Genomic DNA, 20,939 nt, shown 5'->3' with positions numbered 1-20,939 from the left:
TTGGCTTTGGTTTGGACGAGTGTATTTGGATGTGCCACCCTGGGCGCCAGGCAGAGAAATCCCTGTGAAAGGGACCCAGGTCTCAGGAGCGGGAGGCAGAGGTTTGGAAGACTTGAGGGTGTGGATGAGTGCACAGTGGGTCAGGGCACAGAGGGAGCACCTCCGAGGAGGAGGAGGGTGGAAGAAGAGCAGCCAGGGAGGCGCAGGAGGCGCTGGAGGAGGCCCCCAAGGGAGAGCTTTAGGGAAAAGGGGCCCACGAGAGAGCTGAACGCAGCACCGGGGCCAAATAAGTGTTCGCATTCAAAAGTATTAGTGTTTGGGCTTTGGCATGTTGGAGGCTGCCCATATTTTTGTTACTCAAAAGCCTGGTTGTGATAAATGATATTCATGGAGCGTTGCCAGCAGGCGCTGGAGCTCTCCCATTCCTCCGAGAGGCTGCCTCCCTGGATCCAGCCGGACCGTCACAAAGCCACCATGCTCTTGGGCTGCCCTGATTTGACCCTATTAGACTCCTTTTTACTGCATTGCCCTTTGGGGTGTGTTACTCCACCTGTTTTAATGGAGGGACAGTCTTGCAAGAGGGGTACGTGGTGGGAACTTCGGGGTGCACTGGGGATCTTGTCCACTGGGTTGTCCATTGTCTCCTCCAACCACCCATGGGAGAATGTCTCTGAGAAAAATCTGTATCCTGAACAACCAAGATTGTTCCATCTTATAGGAAATATAAACCACATAACTGCTGTTTTCTATCCTGCCTTGGTTACCGGGGAGCTCAAAGCCAGATTTGCAACTGAAAGGCAATAAGTAGTTAGCAACGTAACAGCATGCATTTCTATGTCCTAACTCTTTTTTTCTCTTTTATTTCTCCTACCCTAATTTCTTAACCTATTGTAATCGTATTGCATTGTTTATATTTTGTAAGCCAATTTAAATCTTTTTCTGGGAGCTAGTGTTGTATGAGAAAGGGAAGGAAGCCACAAATGCACTTTAGCCACGTGTCCTTGGTAACCTATCTTCAGACAGGTAATCTGGGCTTTCTACATTATTATTACGTGTGGGGGTTTTTAATACGAGAAAGTTCATTTCGAAAGTCACAGAGGTTGGAGTGAGCTGTAGAAGAAATGGGCTCAGGAAACAAGTTACAGAGACAAAAGAAGGGCCCTTGGAGCTCAGAAGAGAAAGAGAGAGAAGGGGAAAGGTAACGGGCCTGAGGGGACACGGAGGGGAACAGGAACAGGAAAGGCGCAGCCTTGCTCCCAAGAGGGAGAGCACCACATTATTTTTTTAATGAAATTGCAGAAACAACCCAAAGAGATACCCGATCTTTTCATAGCCAGCTAGCAACAGCTATTTCTATCTAATATCTAGTAAATTACATGCAAGCTTCAGGATTTTCGAGGGGCACTGCCTTTTTTTCTATGCAGATGTTCAAACAGATGCAAGCCTCACGTGGGGCCTCCCCGGGCAAAGTGCTGACCTAAGGGCCATGTGGTAGATGCATTGCTGTGCTAACAGATGTTGTTGCAAAGGCACAGTTTGGCAGCCATCTCTGAGCAGATTCTGCGAGACCGGCGTGTTCTGTGACCTGGCTGACATCAGGGTCTTAGCAGAACGAAGGTGGGAGGCTGGACACTCTGCTCAGGGGCAGGGTTCAGCTGGCAGAGACATCATTACAACATGGAATCAGGACTTTGAAAGCTGGGGGAATCCTAAAGATCATGTAGGATTATCATCTGACGGATAATCCCCCTGAAGCCAAGACGAGGCCCCATACCCAGGATGGAGATGGATGGTTGTTTTTGTGTATGAAGCAGAGTGGTTTCTTGAATGTCCAAGCTGGTTTTTATTATCAACTAGATGGATTTGAAGTACCACCTGGGTTCAGAGCTGTGACATGGGGAACTATGACACGTGATTTGATTTTCCTGTGTGTCTTTGCACGTCAGCTTCATGTCAGTTTTAAATGACCACAGCCTTTTCTCAACAATGTGAGGACTGTATTTTTTTTCAAGATTTTTAAAAATTGATTTTTAGAGGGAGAAATGGAGAGGGAGAGGGAGAGAAAAACACATATCCGTGTGAGAGCAAAACACCAATTGGTAGCCTCCTGCACACCCCCTACCTGGGATCGAGCCTGCAACCTGACCAGGAATCGAAACAGAGACCTTTCGGTGTGTGGGATGAAGCCCAACCAGTCAAGCCACACTGGCCAGGCTCATGGCAGTATTAATAGGGGCATTTCAGCATAGTTCTCACTAGGAGTTCCATCTTGGGATGAGTGGAGGCAGTGCCGACCGCGGGGGTAACCTGTCCTCTGCGCTAGGTGATGGAGCGGTCTGTTGTTTGGAATGACACAGCAGTAGTATCAGACAGATCCCCAGCTGAGCCACAAAAACCTTAAACCACAGCGCACCTTTGAGTGGATTAAGTCAGGCCCTAACCCTCTAACCACCATGAGTCAACCCCGGAGACCAGAACACTGCTCCATTCGGGCCTTGTGCATAAGCAGTTCCTGTGCTTTTTCATGCTTGCTGGTGAGGACGGTGACAGCTAATCAGGGTTATTGGGTGCTATCCACGGGCCAGGTGCTGTGCTGAATGCTTCACTTGCATGATCTCATTTGATTCTTTTGTCTCCTCTGTGAGGTAGGCACTGTTGTTACGCCCTCTTCGGCAGCTTGTCTAATGGTGAGTGAGGAACCAAGACGGAGTTCCAGTCCATCTGTCTGAGATCCGGCACTTGCCACTGGACGACACTGCCACCCACTCAACCTAGGAAGACAGGGTCCCTCTGCTCCCTGGCCTGGGTTCAGGATTCTGGTGAGATCAGGAATGGGGAAGGAGGTCAGTCCTGGGATAAAGGCCGTCCGTAGCCGTTCTGTCTCTTTCTCTCTTTTCTCCCAGTCCCAGAAGTGGCTGGTCTGTTCCCTTTCTACCGCAGTCACCTGTTTATTGCCTCCGATCAGGGCTTTTCTCTTTCCTCACGATGGCGGAAGAGAACTGGGTTATTCAGTGTCCCTCCCACTCTCCTGCCCTTCAAAGCTAGCAGAAAGCCCGCTCAGGCTGCCTAAGAGTTCCCACAGTAAGCAAGAGATGGAAAAGTTGGGAAATGGTTAAGCTGTTATCCAACAGCCATATGTATTTAACCTAGACCCCGCAAATGCAAAGTGGGCCTAGATGCCAATGACAAGTCTTTGTAGGACTTAAAAAAAATTCACCTGTGGCCCAGAAGAACCATGTTCTGGGCATCTCAGCACAGGATGTGAGTGGGGAATATGGGAGGAGAAGAGGGGTTTTGTGTGCCCTGTGCTGCTGAGTTCAAGGGGTACAGAAATGACTAAAGGGTGGTCCCTGCTCTTGGAGCTTCTCTCTCGTAGAGGAAACAGGAAGAAAACGATAATTTCACTTTCAGTAGGATAAGTGTTAAGATAGAGGTGAGCCCAGAGGAGGGGCCAGTAAGCCCAATGCTGAGGTGGCATTTGAGCTCAGTCTTCATGGGCAAGTAAGGGCCTGGTGAACAGTGGTGGGAAGGGTGTGCCAGGCTGAGGGAATGGCATCAACAAAACTTGCAGGGGTGAAGTGCAAGTGTGTGGTGTATTAGAAGGGACTACAAAGAGTTTGGTTGCTGGATCTGAACACTTAGGAGAGTTCCTGACACACGGTTGACCCTTGAGTGTCAGTTCAGTGAGTGGAGTACAGAGTATGAGCTGGTGGAGATGAGTCTGAAGCTGTTTATGGGTGTCAGCCGTTTATGGGTGTCAGTGGTAGATGGTGGTCAGTGGTCATACACACTTAGAATTGATTGCATACTAACTACACACCAGGCGTGTATGCTGAGTACTTTGTATGTATTAACTTAGGAGAATCTTCCTCATAGGACTCTTGTGAGGATTAACTATTTTGTGATGAGGATAGTGAGGCCCAGAGAGGTTAAGTAACCTGTCCAAGGTCACACAGCTAGTCAGTGATAGAACTGGGATTTGAAATAGCCGAGCCTGGTTCCAGAACCTGCCTTAACTACTGCCCTGTATTGCCTTTCTGAAGGCCGTGAGCGTGATGACATGGTCAAGTCTGCCTTTTAAATAGTGCTGGCTGAGATGCAGAGGGTAGATATGAAGGGGGAAGGAGGCTTAAGGGCCTGCCAGGGCTGTGTGCCAGCACTGTACGTACGCACTTACATCATCTCATTTAATGCTCATAGCCCTGAGTAGGTTGGTGCTGTCAGAGTTGGGGAAGCTGAGGGTCAGAGTGGCTGAATAACTTGCCCCAAAATTGCTCAGCTAGAAAGGAGTAGAGCTGGTTTGTGATTCCAGAGCCTGTTTCTTTTGCAGGCAGCCTTTGCCTACCCTCCACCAAAACACCCCACAGAAACAACACACCTAAGATGGTCCCGTCCTGTGGTTGGAGGTGTTACTTCCCCTGAGTCGCACCTTCTCAGTTTCTGTGGCTGTGTGTGTGTCAGGACTGCCTGGCTTCACCCAGCTCCTTCATGGCTTTCCTGAGGCATCCATCCCTCTTACCCCCCATCCTGGGGGCGCGCAGAGGTTCTGTGCCGGGCCCCAGCTGCAGCTGAGACCCCTTGGGAAGCCGGCCTGTCTGTCAGGTGAGCCAGCCAGTTTCAGTGTGAGCTCCCCATGCATTTGGCTCTCAGAGTCGTGTATGGAAGGTCTTTGTTTTTAATCATAATAGTTCACATATTTTCTTTCCATGCTGAGCAGCGGGAGCCAGCTGGGGGTGGTAGCAAATCTTCCTTTAATTTCCACTGTGATGGATTATCACTTCACTTAAAGTGGTGTTTAATTTGTACGTGTGCCCTGAGGCTTTTAACTATAGAGCTCATTTGATTACTATTGGAAATCAATGAATTTCACAGTGTGTTCAATGAGTTGGACTTAGGAAGCTCCATGGAGCCTGCACAGCCCCATTAACAGGTACCAGGTTTCCCCCCGAGAGGGAAGGAGGCAGTGCAGGGGCTTTTTCCCCCATCCCTCGCCGTCATGTTGCCTCTCTCAGCCACCTCTTCTTTCTTCTCAGGTACGACCTTTCTCGATGGTGCTTCACATTGCTTTTCACTCCCCCCCCCCCCCCCCCCCCGTTCCTTCTGGTTTGCCCTGTGCCAGTTGAACAAGATTCATAGCTCATCAAGACACGTTTCCTTTCCTTCCTTGGGGCAGGAGTCAGCCTTCGGGTGCCTGCGCCCTCCTGTGACAGAGCAAGCCGGTGGCTGGGGAGCGGCACAGCCCAGTGCCCGCCGCCGGGGCTCCCCAGGCTTTGCCCTGCTGCCCGCGGCTGGGATGCTGCCGTGTGGTTGGTTCGCCCCTTGTCTCCTCAAGCTCAGAGCTGTGGCGTGCGGGGTGGGGTGGGGTATGGGGCATACGTTGACCTCAGACTGTATAGATGCTTATTGCTCAGAAGGTGGCTTTGGATACGTTTTGGGATTCAGATTTGAAGCCGAGCAAAACCAGAAATCCCTGCCGACGAACTTTTTTTTTTTTTGGGTTTCCTGCAGAAGAGAAGTGAGAGGAGAAATAATTCTACTCTGGGGAAATGCATAACTTAGAAGCCGGCTGCGTGCGTAAGAAAACAGACCCTGTGGCTGCTCTATAAACCCAGACTGGCAGCCAGGGCTCTTTGTTTCCTTTTTGTCCGTCGTTCCCTCAGTGTTTGTCTAAGACCGAAGGGGCCAGCGCTCCCCACACTCCCCACGCTCCCCACTGGGCAGCTGAGGCCAGGGCCAAGCAGCGTGGCCTTCAGAAGCGCTGGCCTTGGGCAGGCCGCCTGCTCGCATCCCCTGCCTGTCTTTCCTATTCCTTACCCTGACCCATCACCCCTTCCTTTCCTGGGAATACTGTTCTTCCTGAGAGTGGGACAGGAGGACTGGAAAGCTCAAGGGCACTTCAGGAAACCAAGTACCCCAAGTCGGGTACTTGGCTCCTTCGACCCCCTGTGATACTTCAGCACAGAGCAGCATTGGTCTCCATGGGCCCTGGTTTTACCCACCCCCAGAGTGTGCCCAGGGGGAGATGAAGGGGCTCTGGACCCAAGGGCCATGTATCTTCCTGCCTCATCTCCTGTTATGTCCAGGCCTGCCACTGGGTAAATCAGTTCTCACCTCTATGTTTTCAGGAATTTTTATACTGTTCAGTTTAACCTGATTTTGCACCTTTAAAAATAGACGGTGCAGGGAGGACATTATGCCTGGGCCCCTACAGGTCTGAGTTCTTTTAATAGTTGGACATCTTGTGGATGTGGAGCCTGCTTGGCTCAGGGGTACACGAGGGACACTCAGGATAAAGGGTAGTGACCACTGTTGTCCACCTGTCTTGTGCTGGTGGGTGGTATTGACCACTCGGAAATACGGAGCCCCAAGGGTCTAGTGTCCTTGCGTGACTGCTGTGGGGGGAAGGAAATCAGGGAGGAGGGCATCTCCCCTTCGGAAGATTGGATTCCAGTGAGGTTTAGAGAAAAGAGAACTGCGATTTGCAGGCTTTCTCTAGACATCCAGGTGGATCCCAGACATAATCCAGCAAGGAAGATTGGTTTTGTTTGTCTTCCTCCCTGTCTCTAAATAATTTTATCTTCAAAGCTTGACACAAGTGTTAATTAACGCTCTGGCTCTCCTTGGAGGTAGGCAAGTGGGAACACCACCCCCATCAGTGAAGCTCAGGGGAAATAGGCGGGTCCCGAAGCCTTGGGGGTGAGCCTGGAAAGGCAGAGTGAGTCTTAGACCCTGGGGCCCTCGGACCTTTGCTTAGACATACCTTGGGAGCCACCCCACTGTCTCAATGTCCTTGGTTCCCAATAGAAAAAATGAGCTGAGGTTCTGGTGGGAGAGAGATTTGGGACTGTGGGATGAGTAGTGCGAAGTTTGAGGGTTCAGGAGGGATTCTGGTAAAATTCACTGTCATTGTGAGTTTTAGGTGCAGGAGTCTATTTCATTGGTTTTATTTATTCACTTGAATTTTTTTTAATTTTTTTTTTTAATGCACTAAGCATCTACTTCCGGGCAAGATATGGCAAAGGGACTTACTTCTCCCAAAAAAGCTGGCCAGCCACGAGGAACCTTGCTGGTTGGAAACTTGACCCTTTGTACCCCATGCTTAGTCCATGAGCAAAGGGCAGTGCAGGGTTTATTGTCTCTGCAGGTGGGGGTTCATGTGTCGGAGGCTTCCCGGCATCTGGAAGTAGATGAGAAATCCAGGTGTGACTGTTGATGTGGTGACTCTGGAGGCTGGCTTTCTCCTTTTAAATTTACTCCAGCCATTTATCTTCGTCAGCTCAGGACAGGGGGCCCTTAGGAGTCCTCTCCCAGGGGCTAAAGGTTGCACATCTTTAAGCCTGGCCTTTTCTGGGGCTCCCTAGAAATGTGATCATGCCAGTTTGCTGGATGTCGGTGGAGGGTACCTAGCGACTGCTGAGAGCCCTGAGCCTCCAGCTCGAGAAAAGCAGCAGTTCTGGGATCTCCAGTGGTTTCTTTCTCCTACATGGGGCATCTTGACACAGTACAAGAAACAGAAGGGGGTTGTTTTGTCCTATAAACATTTCCCTCTTGGTGGCAGTTGGACTCTACTTGCTTTGCAGGAAGCCCAGCTCCATCAGCTAATGATATTCCCCTTATCTTGGCACTGCAGGCTGCTGAGAACCAGCCCGAGACCTCTGTTTGAGGGTCCTTCCTCTGAAGACGTCGCCAGTGTGTGGAGCCTGCCCCACACCCACCCCCTGCCAAACCACGGCCTTTACCTGTGTCTTCCGCTGTTTCCCCTGCGACCCGTCCTGTGGGAGTGCCTCGTGGGCCGCCCCGGAGTTCACCCCACGCTCAGCGGCGCCAATGGTGAAGATGACAAGGTCCAAGACTTTCCAGGCCTACCTGCCCTCCTGTCACCGGACCTACAGCTGCATTCACTGCAGAGCCCACTTGGCCAATCACGATGAACTCATTTCCAAGGTACAGCCCCCTGCAGGCCTGCCTTGCCTTCCCTGGGGGAGGGCACTCCCTGTCCCTGAGGCTGCAGAGGGTTACAGGCTCTCCCAAAGAGCCTGGGGTACTGGGGCTCCATCTTCTATCCAGGGAGGGCTGACCCTCACGGCTGTCTTCATGCAACTGAGAAATAACCGAGCTGGGGAGAGAGCGTGCTAGCTTAGTTTGTTATTTTGGAAATTAGATGTCATCCCTGTTGGAGGCTGCAAGGAATGGCAGGGAATGGCGGCTGGCAGGCTGCTGGGGAGAGGGGCTGGGGAGGGAGTGGAGTCTTTCGCTTGGCTTGCTTGGCTTAGGTTGGCAGACGAACACCGTCTAGAGTGCTGCCTGCCTGGAAAGAGAGTTCGAAGAAAGCTGGTGGGGCCAGGATGTCTTGTAGCAGGGTTTTAGCTGGGATGAGAGAGGTCATTGCCTTCCAAGATCATGAGACTGTTGACTTTGGGGTGGGGGGAGACCAGAGTGACTTGGTGAAGAGCTGACTCACTGGCCTATGGGGACCTTTACAGCTTTTACATGAGGAGACACGGCATGGCATTTGATCCCAATCAGAAGAGAAGATGGAACCCTATTTTCAGAGGAGCCTTGGCAACTGCTTCCTAAAGTTAGGGGTGAGAGTGGGGTGGGGGGCTATTAATAAATAGATAAACCCAACATCTCCCTTGTGCAATCCAGGAACTGGCTCCTTCAGGCAGCGCTCTCAGGGGAGCGACTTCCCTGCTGGCCCTCGGTTCCCAGGGGCAGAGAAACTGGTTTTACCAGAGTCTGCATGACAAGGAGAGATAGACCACAGGGGACTGACTTTTCGCCTTTAAAAAACCTCCTTCCTCAGAACCTGTGCTACGTGCCATTAAAGCGAGGGGGAAAAAGAAAGAAAAAGAAACCTTTATGCAGACCCAGACTAAGTTTAAAAAACCCAAAAAACTGTAAGAAAAGGTGGCATCGCTTTCCCTGCCTCTGGCCTGGGAGCCCCAGCCAGAGAGGGATGAAGGAGCAGCAGTTCTAGACCAGTCGGTCCAGCTGGCCGGTCTGGCAGGAAGTGGGGAAGCTGCCCGAACGACCACATCTGTATGGGGATCCTTAAATCAGGACCGGGGACGGACCTCCTCCTGCCAGGCCTGTTCCAGGGTCTAGGGTGACCGCAGAGGCTTGAACCCTGGAGCCCTGGAGTCCGGCCCACTTTCCCTTTTCTAGGTCCCTGCCAGTTTCTCTCCTTGATGCTGTTTCTGTTTCGGCCAGCTTATAGCTTCCTCCCCTGTCACCTAACCCATCTTGTCTCAGAGGCCTTGGATCTTTCGGGACCCCCATGAGTCTGGAAGTTTGGATGTGGGGAGGCTGTGTCAGGGAGGGAAGACGGGACTCAGCCCTCTCTGCTTTGGAAGCATGCCTGCTAGCTTGGAGGGAAAATGTGAGTTGTCCTATTTCTGAAAATCTCCAGAGAGAGGGGAAGCCAAGATATTTTTTTAATACCAGGAAGAAGTGCTCCATATTGTAAGAAATCAAGGGGCCCGTAAAATGTGTTTTAGCACCTTCTCTGCACTAAAAACGGCTGCTTGACACTTTGACTGTTATCTCACTTAACCTTCATAAGAAGCCTTTAAAGGAGGTGACATTAGTCATATTTTATATGGATGGAGACGTTGAGAGTTATAAATGTTGTCCAAGAACTCAAATCGGAGGCTCAGAGAAGAGAGAGCAGTTACTCTGAGCACGTTCAAGAAGGATTTCTGGAAGAGGTGGGCCCCCTAGGACGGACCGAAGCCAATGTGGGGAGACGGTGGTGGCCTCTACAGTTATGTCTCACCTCCGGCCTGGTATGCACAGTCTTGGATGGCCTGGCAGAGCCTACCTTTTGAGTTAGGTCTCCTGCCAGTTCCTTCTTTATGTACCAACCACTTGGAACTAAGCAGCAGTCCCTGAGTATGCAGATGGGAATTTCAGGCTGCTGGGCCTCAGCCAAGAGCAGCCCCTTTTTTGCACCTTCCCCTCTCCCAGGAGCCCTCACCCACATTACACCCCCTTCTCCACCTGGGGCCCTTTCCTACTAACTTCGTATCTCTGGGTCAGAATCCCACCCATGGCAAGAGCTCAGCAAAGGATCGAAGGAATTAGTGGATGGATGGAGCCTGAGCTTTGGGAGAAGACAGGTGTGAGCGAGAGAGGTTTTGTTGGCCTCATGTGCTCTTTCCTGCGCCTTTTGGGGCAGAAAGGCTCATTCACAAATCCAGGCCAAAGTCAGCACAGGCTTCAGTTTCATCGGCCACAACCAGTGCACAGATGGGGAGCATTAGAGCCCGATGATTTAAAGAGTTGGGTTAAATGCCTGGCTGTGGGGAAGGACTGAGGGAGCTGTGGCTGGCATCGCACAAAGATTCCTTTCTTTTGCTCCCCAGCCACCCCCGGCGTTAAATAATCTATAGATTCTTATGCAGGTCTGCTTAAGGGAGAGATCATTGCCCCAGCCCCCTCCTTGGAAAATGGGTCTTTCTCTTAGTTTTGTTTGTGTCTCCCGTTTAAGAAAGTTCAGGGAGAGAATGTCTCTCCTGTTCTCCCCCTCACATAATCTCCTATGCGGTTTCAGAAGCTGCCCAGTGGGAGTTGGGCGCTGGGAAGCAGATAACTGGAGCAGTGTAATTAAATGATACGTTGTTCTTGTAAGGGAGCCTTTCATCTGGAAGCTTGACATTCCATTGTTTAGTCTTTATAAAAAAAAAAAAAAAAAAAAGGCGAGTCTGCCTTCATTAGGGGGAAGGCGACACAAAGGCCCAGAGAACTAAAGCCCAGAGTATAGGGCTTAGCAGGGAACTGAAGACGAGATCAGGACTTCGGGCCCCTTTCCTGTCGGTGTGGCTAACCCCCCGTGGAAATGTGTGGTTGTCAAGGTGTAAACAATTAGGGCTATATTGGCATGTGGTGTAAAGGATCCTGCACTGTGTTCCACCTTCCCAGCTCGCTCTAGGTCCCCAGAGGCCTGGAATCAATGGTCCAGCCTCTGATCCCCAGCCTGGCTAATGAAAGGCGTGAGGTGGTGTTGCCGTCTGAGCCTAGCGGCTGGCACTGTGTCACTGGGCCGCTGCCACAGGAGCCCCTGTGGTAGGTGTACCTCATTGGAGGGTGGCGGGGAGCACGTTTATTACCTCATTGGGTTGTTATGAGGCGGGATGAGATCATAGATATGTGGGTGGTTTGCAAATCAAAGGAAGCCCTATGCAAGTATAAAGTGGTTCCTCTGCTTCCCTTGGCCTTGCTGTCAGGGAGAGAGAAAAAAAAAAAAGAGAAACAAAGAAAAAGGGGTGAGGTGGGGAGGATCGTTCCTGTCTGACGCCGAGCAGGTTCCGAGGAGGCGGGATGGTTTCCCGTTAGACCGTGGAGCACAGGGCTAGACACAGAGGAAGAGCAATGGAAGAAACGACAGCAGAGCCGCGTGTGTCTGCAGGAAGGAGGCAGCGTTCGCTCTGCAGGGTGGCGGCTGGGGGCGGGCAGGTGGGACTCAGAACCGATGACAGAGCTATCTGGGGGATGCACTGAGGCTCCTGCAGTTTCTTTCTTGGGGTGTTGTGGGCTAAGTGCATGAGGAACTGCCCACACTATTGTTTCTTACTCGATGCTGCAAGCCCAGGACACAAACATATCTTGGCTATAAAATAATAATGGTTTCAGTTGGAACATTTGGCTGCCCTGAGTGAGAACCACCTGAACCCTCAGCTCAGTGGGTACTGTTAGGGAAACCTGGATCTCCACAAGGCTCTTCCCCGAAAGCTTCCTGCTGTAATCGTTCCTTCCTTCCCACCTGTCAGCCCTTCTGTGGCATCGTGGAGCAGGCCATCTGGGGATAGTGAATTGGATTCATCGGTCACCGTCCCACTCTGGGGACAGTGGCTTCATTTGCAGACACTGGTGGCTTTAGTGGCTGGATCCTTGGAGGGGAGGTGCTGTAGGAGCCTCTGGAGTGTGGGATCCAGGGAAGGCGACAGGAAGAAATCTTTGCTCACCCTCCCAAACTAGTTTTTATATGTCAAACCTTCAGGTCAGTTGTCTTCTGGTGACAAATGCAGAATCCCCAGAGTTCCAGCCCCTCTTCATGAGGAAACAGGCCGTGGCCACTCAGTGACGAGCTGAGGTTGCACAGCCTCTGAGCCAGGCGTCTGTTCCACACTCCTCAGCTGTGCTCCGTGCAGAGAGCTCAGGGCAACATGTTTCCTTCTGAGTGGGGAGGTTTTAGGAGGCAGGTTCTTTTTGTTCTGCGTGGGGTTCCATTGGGCTTACAACGGTGGTGTTTTGGTGTTACCTTCCTGCCTAGACGTTAGATGAAGCGTTGCTGTCATCATTCTGAGAAGAGTGGCTGGGAGCAAAATGTTCTGAGGTCTTGTATTGTCTTCGTAGTTGCTGAGAGGCCCGCTCTACCTCGGTTTCCCGGCTCTGCTTCTGAGCACTGGTGTTCAATACCAGAGATTTTCAAAATACTTGTACCCCCAACACCATGACTTAGAGGTAGTGGACACGGGGGGGGGGGGGTGCCAGTAGGGAAGTACAGAGATCTGCCCTATTCTGTCTACCTATCGGGTTTATTTCTCGTTTTCTTTTTAAATATTTTTATTGGTTTTAGAGAGAGAGGAAGGGAGGAGAGAGAGAAACATCGACTAGCTGCCTCCCGCATGCACCCCAACTGGAGATCGAGCCTGCAACCCGGGCATGTGCCCTGATCAGGAATCTAACCACATCCTTTCAGTGCATGGGATGACACTCAACCAACTGAGCCACACCGGCCAGGGCAGGTTTGTTTCTCTTAATTCCCACCCCACCAGCTTGTCTTTAATGTACAATAAAACTAACTCTCCAGAATATTAATGCAATTACCTATGTCCTGAAAATCTCATGTAAAAAACACAGGAGCAGAATTTCTAAAAATCTACTCATTTCATTTTCTCTGAGTACTCTGGAAAGTGTTCTAGTGTGCAGGGATTGGATTGGTAATGTTAGTGACTGCTGTGTCACATCGAGCAGAATAAGCCATAAAGAACATGTACAATAAGATGTGTCACTTAGGTAATTCTAGCAAATTATTTTTTGAATTCTAATTTTATCAATTAAGAGATTTTTGGTATCCAGTGGATATATGCCAATGATTTTTACAGAAACCATGATTCAGTAAAATTAGTATTTCTATTCTAGCAAGATGGGAAAAACCAGATTGTATGTAAACCTATAAACATCTACCTCATAAAACGTGAACCTTTTGTTTCTAAAATAGTGGGACCCAGGCTTTTACCAGAGTAACTAATGAGCTTTAAGCACCAAAAGGTTGAGAACAGCCCATGTGATAGAGTGAGGGCCTTTGTTGCTTTTGCTGGGTCTGAAAACCATTGCTGAATGTTTATCAGTGTGTCCCAAAGAGCATTTCTGAGGCACAGCGAAGGCAGAGTGATAAATGATGGGAGAGTTCCAACATAAGGCAATAAGCCCAGTTTCAAAGCACATTCAGTCAATTTAGCTTCTGTGAGGAAAATCACGTGTCTAACCTAAAATTACTACTTGACCTTTGAAAGTCCTAATCTCCTATCCAGGAAGTATTAGTTCTGGAAGAGCGCAGAGAGTATCTGGTGACCCCCGAGGAAGGAGCGACAGGTGAACCAAGTCTGTACAGAAAATCTCCAAAGGGATGCTGTTAGATTAGTGTTCTTTGGTGAAAAGAAGCCATTTGGAGCTTATAAGATACAATATCTTATAGCATCTTCCCCCCATAGAGACAGAGATTGAATCAGGTCAGGGTGAGATCAGTCATGAATAGTCTGGGATAGTTTTATGGCATAATTGTTCCAAGAGGGGACCACAACAGGATCTCAGAGGCCCCTGGTGCGTGCGGGTGATGGTAGTGGGGACTGTGCCCACACTTGCTCTTCTGTCTCATCGGCTCTGTCCTGTCGTTGCACAAACACTAGACATATACCCTGTGTGTGTATATGTGTGTGTGTGTGTGGCGCTGTACTAGAAATTATGCTACTTCCCTTAAGGGCTTTATCTTCATGGAACTTGGACTGTAGTTGGGGAGATAATAGGTTCACAAGTCATCCCTTCTTGAAGTTTGCACTTCACCTTGTGTTTATCTTAAAGCGATGATCACAGTGTAACTAACTATGCACGTCTCCCATTCACTTGTGAACTACTTGAGGAGATGCGTGTGATCTTTGTGTCTTTAGAACCCGGCACAGCTATTAAAGACTGGTAGATTTTCAGTGAATGTCTGAGTGAATGACTTAGTACTCCAGGATAGAGACAGGTATCAGGGGTCTTAATTTGGGGTCCGTGGACTGGCTTCAAGGGATCCCTGAAGTTGTATGTTTAGTTCTGTGTGCATGTATAATTTTCTAGGGAGGGTTCCGTGCTTTCATCAGGTTTTCAAAGGGGTTGTTGGTCAAACCCTTTATGGGACCTGGGTGAGTAACTCAGTTGGTTAGAGCGTCGTCACCATATACCAAGGTTGCTAGTTCGATCCCTGGTGAGGGCACATACAAGAATCAACCAACAAATGCACAAATAAGTGGAACAACAAATCAGTGTTTCTCTCTCCCTCTCCCTCCCTCTTTCTCTAATATAAATAAGTAAATAAAAATTAAAAACCCTCTATGATCCATCTGTCTAGGAACTGAAGTTCTAGGAAGACTTGGTAGAAGTGCCATTGAGATGTGCCTTGAAGCAAGAACCTAGACAGGTGGAAGCGGATGGGGAGGGGCCAGAGGGGAGCTGCAGGAACAAAGAAGGGGAGGTAGGGAGTGTGTAAGGAGCAGCCATTCTTTGGGTTAGATAGCGAGGAACCGTGAGGCCAACAGAGACTGAAGGGTAGGTTGAAGCCAGATTGTTGGGAGAGTACAAGTTCAGACTTCATCCTACTGAAGACTCTGGAGCAAGTAAGGACATGAGCAGAGCTTTGCTGTGAGATGGCGAATGTGATGTGGTAGGTGAACTGCGAAAGAGACTAGACGTGGAGAAACTAGCGCGTGTGCGTTGCAGTGACCCGGAGGGGTTCATTCAGCAAATGCTTGCTGACCACTGCTTGGGAAAGAAAGGCCAGCCTCTCATCCTTTATGGCCGCGAACAAGAGGCACTGAGTTCAGGAACTCACACTCTTTGGATGGAGGCAGACCTGTCCCACAGTGATGCCTGTTCCCCGGGAAAATGAATCTGGGCACTAGTAGGACTGTTCACCAATTTATTATCCAAGGAGCTTCCAGGGGCAGAGTCTGGTGAATCATCTGTTTTTTGCTGCAGACTGCAGGCAGCGGGAACACACGAATCTACTCAAATGCGATCTTTTCTCTGTGGTTGCTTTAAATACCAAAGGAAATGTTGACTGAGCTATGAGGCGTACCCTGAAAATTAACTCTGTGGTTTGCAAATGTCTGTAAGGATCCGATCACAAGCGTGGTTTTGTACACAAATGTCTCGGCATTCAGCGAGGACGCCGGTGATGGGGAGCGTGTGCTCCCAGTCAAAGCCCAAAGAAGCCCTTTTCAACAGGGTGTGCCCTGGGAAGCAGGGCAGGGGGCAGGACCTGTACCCCATGTTTCTGTCTGAGCACTGGCACGCTGCCACCTCTGGAATGGAAGAGCTGCACCGTTGCTGGCTTGGCTGCTCGTATTTGGGGGCCTGACCGCAGAGTCCACTGTCATAACATGGCCTGTTCAGCTGTTTTTTTTTTGCGTTCGAAACAACATGCCAGGCCCTGGTGTGGATACCACGGATAGGGAGAGGAAGCCAACTGATCCCCGCATCTTTGGGGCACGGGAATGGAAGGCTCCCCGGGGAGGGCAGAATGTTACAGAGGAGGTTGTGTTGGTGGCATAAAAAGCACAGGATGGAAAGTTGACATTGTGGCTATTAATTGCTGTTCATTGAGCATCTGCTATGTACTGGGGACTCCTTTAGATGTTTTCCTTCCTGCGCTTCACGACATCCCTTCAAGGTGGGGATTAAGTGACTCGCCTAAGTCCACAGGTTACCAGGAAGCTGTGTGGGATACAGATCGAGATAGGTCTGTGCCCTTGTTCCCATGTAAGGACCCAGGCGGCTCTTTTTGGCGTTGATTACTTTCTGGGCTCTCAGTGGTGGTAGCGGGGTGCGTCCTAACCTGTGTTCCCTCCTCGCTTTCTCCTTGCCTGGAGAATCCCTTCTATCACTGTATTCAGTTTCTAACCATTCTTTTTTTTTACTTCTTTTGCATCTACTCATGCATTTATTAAAGTTGAATATGTGGTAGAAAATTTTAAAACACAAAAGTACCTTACAGTTAAATAATATATAACCAGATACACTTCGAGTCCACATTAGAGAGTTCACTGTGTGGAAGTTTGATTGAATGCTCAGGAAAATCTATTTTGCTCTTAAGCACCTTGTGCGGCCACATGCACAACATACGTGGTTGTTCCTAGAAAAGACTGGAAGCTGCAAAATGGAGCCCCGAAAACCAGGCGAACACCATCACGGTCACTTTTGCAACACAAAGGAAATAGAATCAGGCCCGTGAGGCTGAGCATTCTTCATCAACCACCTAGGAAAAGGTCAGGCAACTGTTCCTTTCATGGTAAGAACATGACCAGAAAAGGGCTGAAAGAGAAATGCAAAAAAGCTGCAATATATCCTAGACGTTGTATTAGGAAACTGTGTTAAAAAGCTCATAGACTGATGTGGAAAGAGCCCTGTTCATTGACTGTTATGAAAAAAAGGGTCTCTTCTCTTCAACAATAAGCACTTCCATCCAGCCTTCTAGAAAGTAGACTCCACCCATTCTTGAAGACCAGCTTAAGTGTTTTCTAGGATGTCTTCCTGGACTAGAGGATCTCCTCCCCCCACTGAATGTCTGTAAAACTCGCTGCCTGCTTGCTCGTTTGGCAATTAATAATGTCCGCCTCATAGGAACGAGGTCTGTGTTGTGGTTACATGCACTTTTTACGTACAATTGCCTTGTTTCCTAACAAGATTCTAAGTGGCCCGGAGTCATGGACGCTCAGGACATCAGAGCCGGAGGGGCCTTGGAACCTGGGTTTTCTGGTTCAGCTCCTCGCTTTGCAGATCAAGAAAGCGAGGCCCAGAGAAAGGAAGCGCCTCTCGCCCGTGTACTTTGCCACCTCCTCCCTGCAGCACCACCTGCTGCCTCGGCACCACCGGGGCTTGTAAATGCTGGAGGCAGCCTCTGGGAGAGGGGAGAGGGCCGGCAGCCCGGAGAATTCAAGTGTCAAGCTGTGTGATCTTGGGCAAGACTGATGTCTCTGGCCCTCCTTTCTCTTTGCCCTTCCAAATGGGGCCTTAGATTAAACTGCCTTTAAAGGTTCCTTCCACATCCCCCATCTTCTGATCCTAATGTAGCAGCAAAAGATGATATGAGGCAACATAACTGAGTGGTTAACAGTGTGAAGCCAGAGCCAGAACATTCCCTGGGTTCAGACTCTGGCTGCTTCGCTTGGTAGTTATGCAAGTTAAGTAGCCACTCTGTGTCTTAACGCCCTCGTTGAGAAAGTGGGAATGCTATTAATATTAGATACCTGGTAGAACCCTTGTGAAAATTAAATGAGGTTATCAATATAAAGTACTTCACAGTACCCAACATATTGTAAAATGCTCAATGAAGGCCGCTAGTTGCTGTTTTCTGTGACCATTAAGCAAAATTAAAATGGAAAGTGTCACTCAAACATAACCATGTCCTGGTATATTTTTATATGTTCCTTCTTTTTTGAGAGACTCAGCTTTAGCCCTTTAGCAATACAGCTGGTCTTCTGAGGCCTCTATGATCCTCCAGTCTCTCGTTAGTTATAATTCCAAAGGGACCAACAGTTCTCTAGAGGTAATTAAATCGCAGCAGCAGCCTCCACCCTTCACCCTTCTCTCTGGGGCCTTACCTGCAAGCAGATGGAATTGAAATGGAAAATCTGCCCCCACCCCCTTCCTCCTGTTCTGTCAGGTGGTTATTTTGCCTCTGACCACACATCTGCAGGGTTACAGAGACCTCAAATTACTGTGACACTGCAGCCCAGGCAGCTGGAAGAGAATTCGAGGCCTGGGTGTCCGAGCCTGTTGAGCCCTAGCTGTAGCTACGAATTGCTTCAGTTTGGTTCGTTCTGTGATGGTTCAGGTGGGGTTGGGAGTGGGAGAGGGGGGTGATCTTCCTTTGAAAGAAGTCATTCTGCTTATCTTTAAAAAACAAACCAAAAAAAATCTCTGATACCTTTGTTTCCAAAGCACTTAGCCTGTTCCTAAGGGGAGGGCTTGACCTGGTGACACAGAGTATTGTTTCAGGTCCAAGCTGCCAAGCCCAGGAGAGCTTCGGCTCTCTGCTTCCCCGCCCTCTGCCTATTGCTGGTGGCTGGACAGTGACTCAGGGGAGGAGGGGAGCAGAGGAGGAGACTGGCTCTGCCAGCTGCTGCTGAAAACATCATCTAATCAGTCCACAAGCTCCTCTCTCCAGACCACAGTGATGTCAAGAGGCAGAGCAGTTGGCACTGGCTCTTCCTTCCTCCTTGGCCCCAGTACTTTTGGGTCTTTAAAGGGGCAACTAATGATTGTCAGAAATTAAATGATCTATCTTTAGGGGCCCAGGAACTCCTTTACCTCCTGGTCAGGGCTGGTCCCACCAAGAACATTACTGTAACATCTACTCTCTAACAGGTAAATGAGGGGACAGAAAAGTGAACCGATGTATGCCTTACCCAGCTTGTACCCAGTACCCTTTGGTGACAGTCGAGGTGGGGATCTCCACTCTGATCCTGGCACTGAGTTGTCTGGGGCAGCTGAGAAACCAACATTTCCATGTTACTTTCCATTCCATTTGCCTGATTTCCATGCCCAAATGTGTACAGCTGTTTCCTTGACTGTCCATGTCCTCCCGTCAGGTCAACCCCAGCTAGTCCGGCCTCATAAAACTGCCAGCTGGGCTCTTGCAGCTCAAGGTGGCCAATGAGTGAGACCTGCTGTTCTCTGATGTGTCTTGGGAGGAATGTCTGTTTGCAGGACCAGGCTCTCACCATTGCTGGTGGCTGCACCGTTTATTTCTGAAAGCTGCTGGACTTGACCCTCAGCAGGCCCCTCCCCTTTCCACGCCAAATGTTCAGAATGACAGGGAGGGCTCTGCAGAGTGCCTGAAGGTGCGCCCCAGACAGATTAACTCGGAAAACCTAAGGAGAAAGGAAGCAAGAGAAACCGGACCTCCTGCAGCTCCGTAGGTCACTGTAGGCCACCATAGGCTTTGAACTTCCCCTCAGCTGGAGAAGGAAAGGAAGCGAAGTATCTGTGGGGGAGGAGAGCTCCTCCCTGGCCCCCCCCCCCCCCTTCTCTAAAGCAACAGGCCAGTCTGCCCTGGGCACTGAAGGGGCAGGTGTTGGGTAAATACACTAGGAAGGAAAGCCGGTAAGATATGGTCTGACAAATCTAGGTCACCAGGCTGCGGCCAGGCACCTGTATGGCTGGTCACCTTGAAACTCACAGAGGGAGAGAGGTGGACTTTTGTTCAGGGCACGGACTGGCCAGCTTCCCACCCTTTGTTTACTCGGTAAGCATTTCTTGAGGACCATTACACTCCAGGCCACGTGGGAGGTATTTCAGGCCCTTCTGTGTCTCCATTAGGCAAAACCTCCTTCTGTAGCCTAGGCCTATAACAAGTGCTAAAAAAAAAAAAAAAAAAATGACATCATGCAAAAGCCAGTCCACTAACTTCCAGAATGGGGGCAGCCGGTCTCTTGGTAGACGGGGGAGCTCTTCGACGTCTTAATTCCCCTTTCCTTCAGTAGATTATCGGAGGGCAAAACTGTTCTCTGAAGGCCAGATAGCAGATATTTTAGGCTCTGCAGGCCATGTGGTCTCAGCCACTCCATTCTGCACCCATAGAGTGCATCAACGAGTGTGGCTGCATTCCTGCAAAACTTTATTTGCAAAACACGTGAGAGGCCCAAGTTGGCCCTTTTGTGTTGTCTGTCGACTCCTAGGCTAGATACGTCAGCGATGGTCAGGGTGGCCTCTGGCCAGAGATGGTCCTCTGCGTCCTCAGTTCTTGTCTTCCTGTAGGAACAAATTCATATGACACAACAAATAGCAGCAAAAGCAGGTGAGAATTTATTTACAGAAAAGGAATACACTCAGGTATAGTCTGAGCAGGCAGCTCGGCCGGCCGGAACCAAACCAAGCGCCCCGCTTAGGTGGGGCTTTGGGGAATTTATACCCCTAGGGTGGAGTGTCCCTAAGTAAGTCTCCCCCTTCCTTATTTCTTAAAAACATATATCTTCAAGCTTTAAGGCTCCCTCACCCACCTGTTATACCACCGGTTAGACCACATCCTGGAGGGGCTCTAAATCTTCTCACATAGGGGTCTGTTGCTTTCGTTGTCTAATTTTGGCTTGTTGTGGCACATAGACCCCCTCCAAGCCCTAACTGCCTAACCCAGCTCACATCTTTCTGGCCGCCTACTCTAACAGGTAGTTGAAATGCATGTTGGAGAAATGGGTTTATGTGATTTCAGGAGGAATTCCAAATCAGCAGGTGGCTGCATGTGGTGCGGATAGTGCAGGAGCTGGCGCACTGTGCTCACTGACAAGGTTAATTGACACTCCGGTGTCAGTTTTAGCTGCACAGAGAATTCCACTCCACAGGCCAAACTTCAACCTCAGCCACGCAGCATGCACAAGTTCCCACCAAAGGTCACAAGGTGACTCAGCCAGACAGTGTGCATAGTTTCAGGCAATCTCAACACTCTGATGGGAAAACCATGTGGGGCCCCCCTGCTGATGGAGAGTCAGCACTATTTAAAAAGCCCTGAGTGAAGGGTCGGGTCAAGCCACCTCAGCTCTCGTCTGGCTCTGCCACTAACTTCACAGTGGCATTGGATAAGCCACTTCACCTCTGACCATTCAGCAAATAACAAGTACTGCATGAGGCACTGGGCATACAGAAATAGATGCAACAAAATTCTTGCCCTGAAGTAGCTT

At 49.8% G+C, this 20,939-nt stretch overlaps 1 protein-coding gene across 1 annotated transcript in view; it reads left to right on the top strand.

Annotated features, from left to right (window-relative positions):
* Positions 1-7,644: 7,644 nt before the first annotated feature.
* The window catches only part of YPEL2 (yippee like 2), a 37,483-nt gene continuing 24,188 nt past the window's right edge, over positions 7,645-20,939 (top strand). Inside the window, exon 1 of the mRNA XM_016203851.2 lies at positions 7,645-7,944. Coding sequence (XP_016059337.1) covers positions 7,828-7,944 — 117 coding nt within the window. The 5' untranslated portion in view covers positions 7,645-7,827. The remainder of the gene's footprint in view (positions 7,945-20,939) is intronic.

This window comes from Miniopterus natalensis, chromosome 17 (assembly GCF_054644295.1).
Source record: "Miniopterus natalensis isolate mMinNat1 chromosome 17, mMinNat1.hap1, whole genome shotgun sequence".
NCBI classification, from domain to species: domain Eukaryota; kingdom Metazoa; phylum Chordata; class Mammalia; order Chiroptera; family Miniopteridae; genus Miniopterus; species Miniopterus natalensis.
Note: the sequence above shows the minus strand (reverse complement) of the source record. Positions and strands in the feature narration are given on the sequence as shown.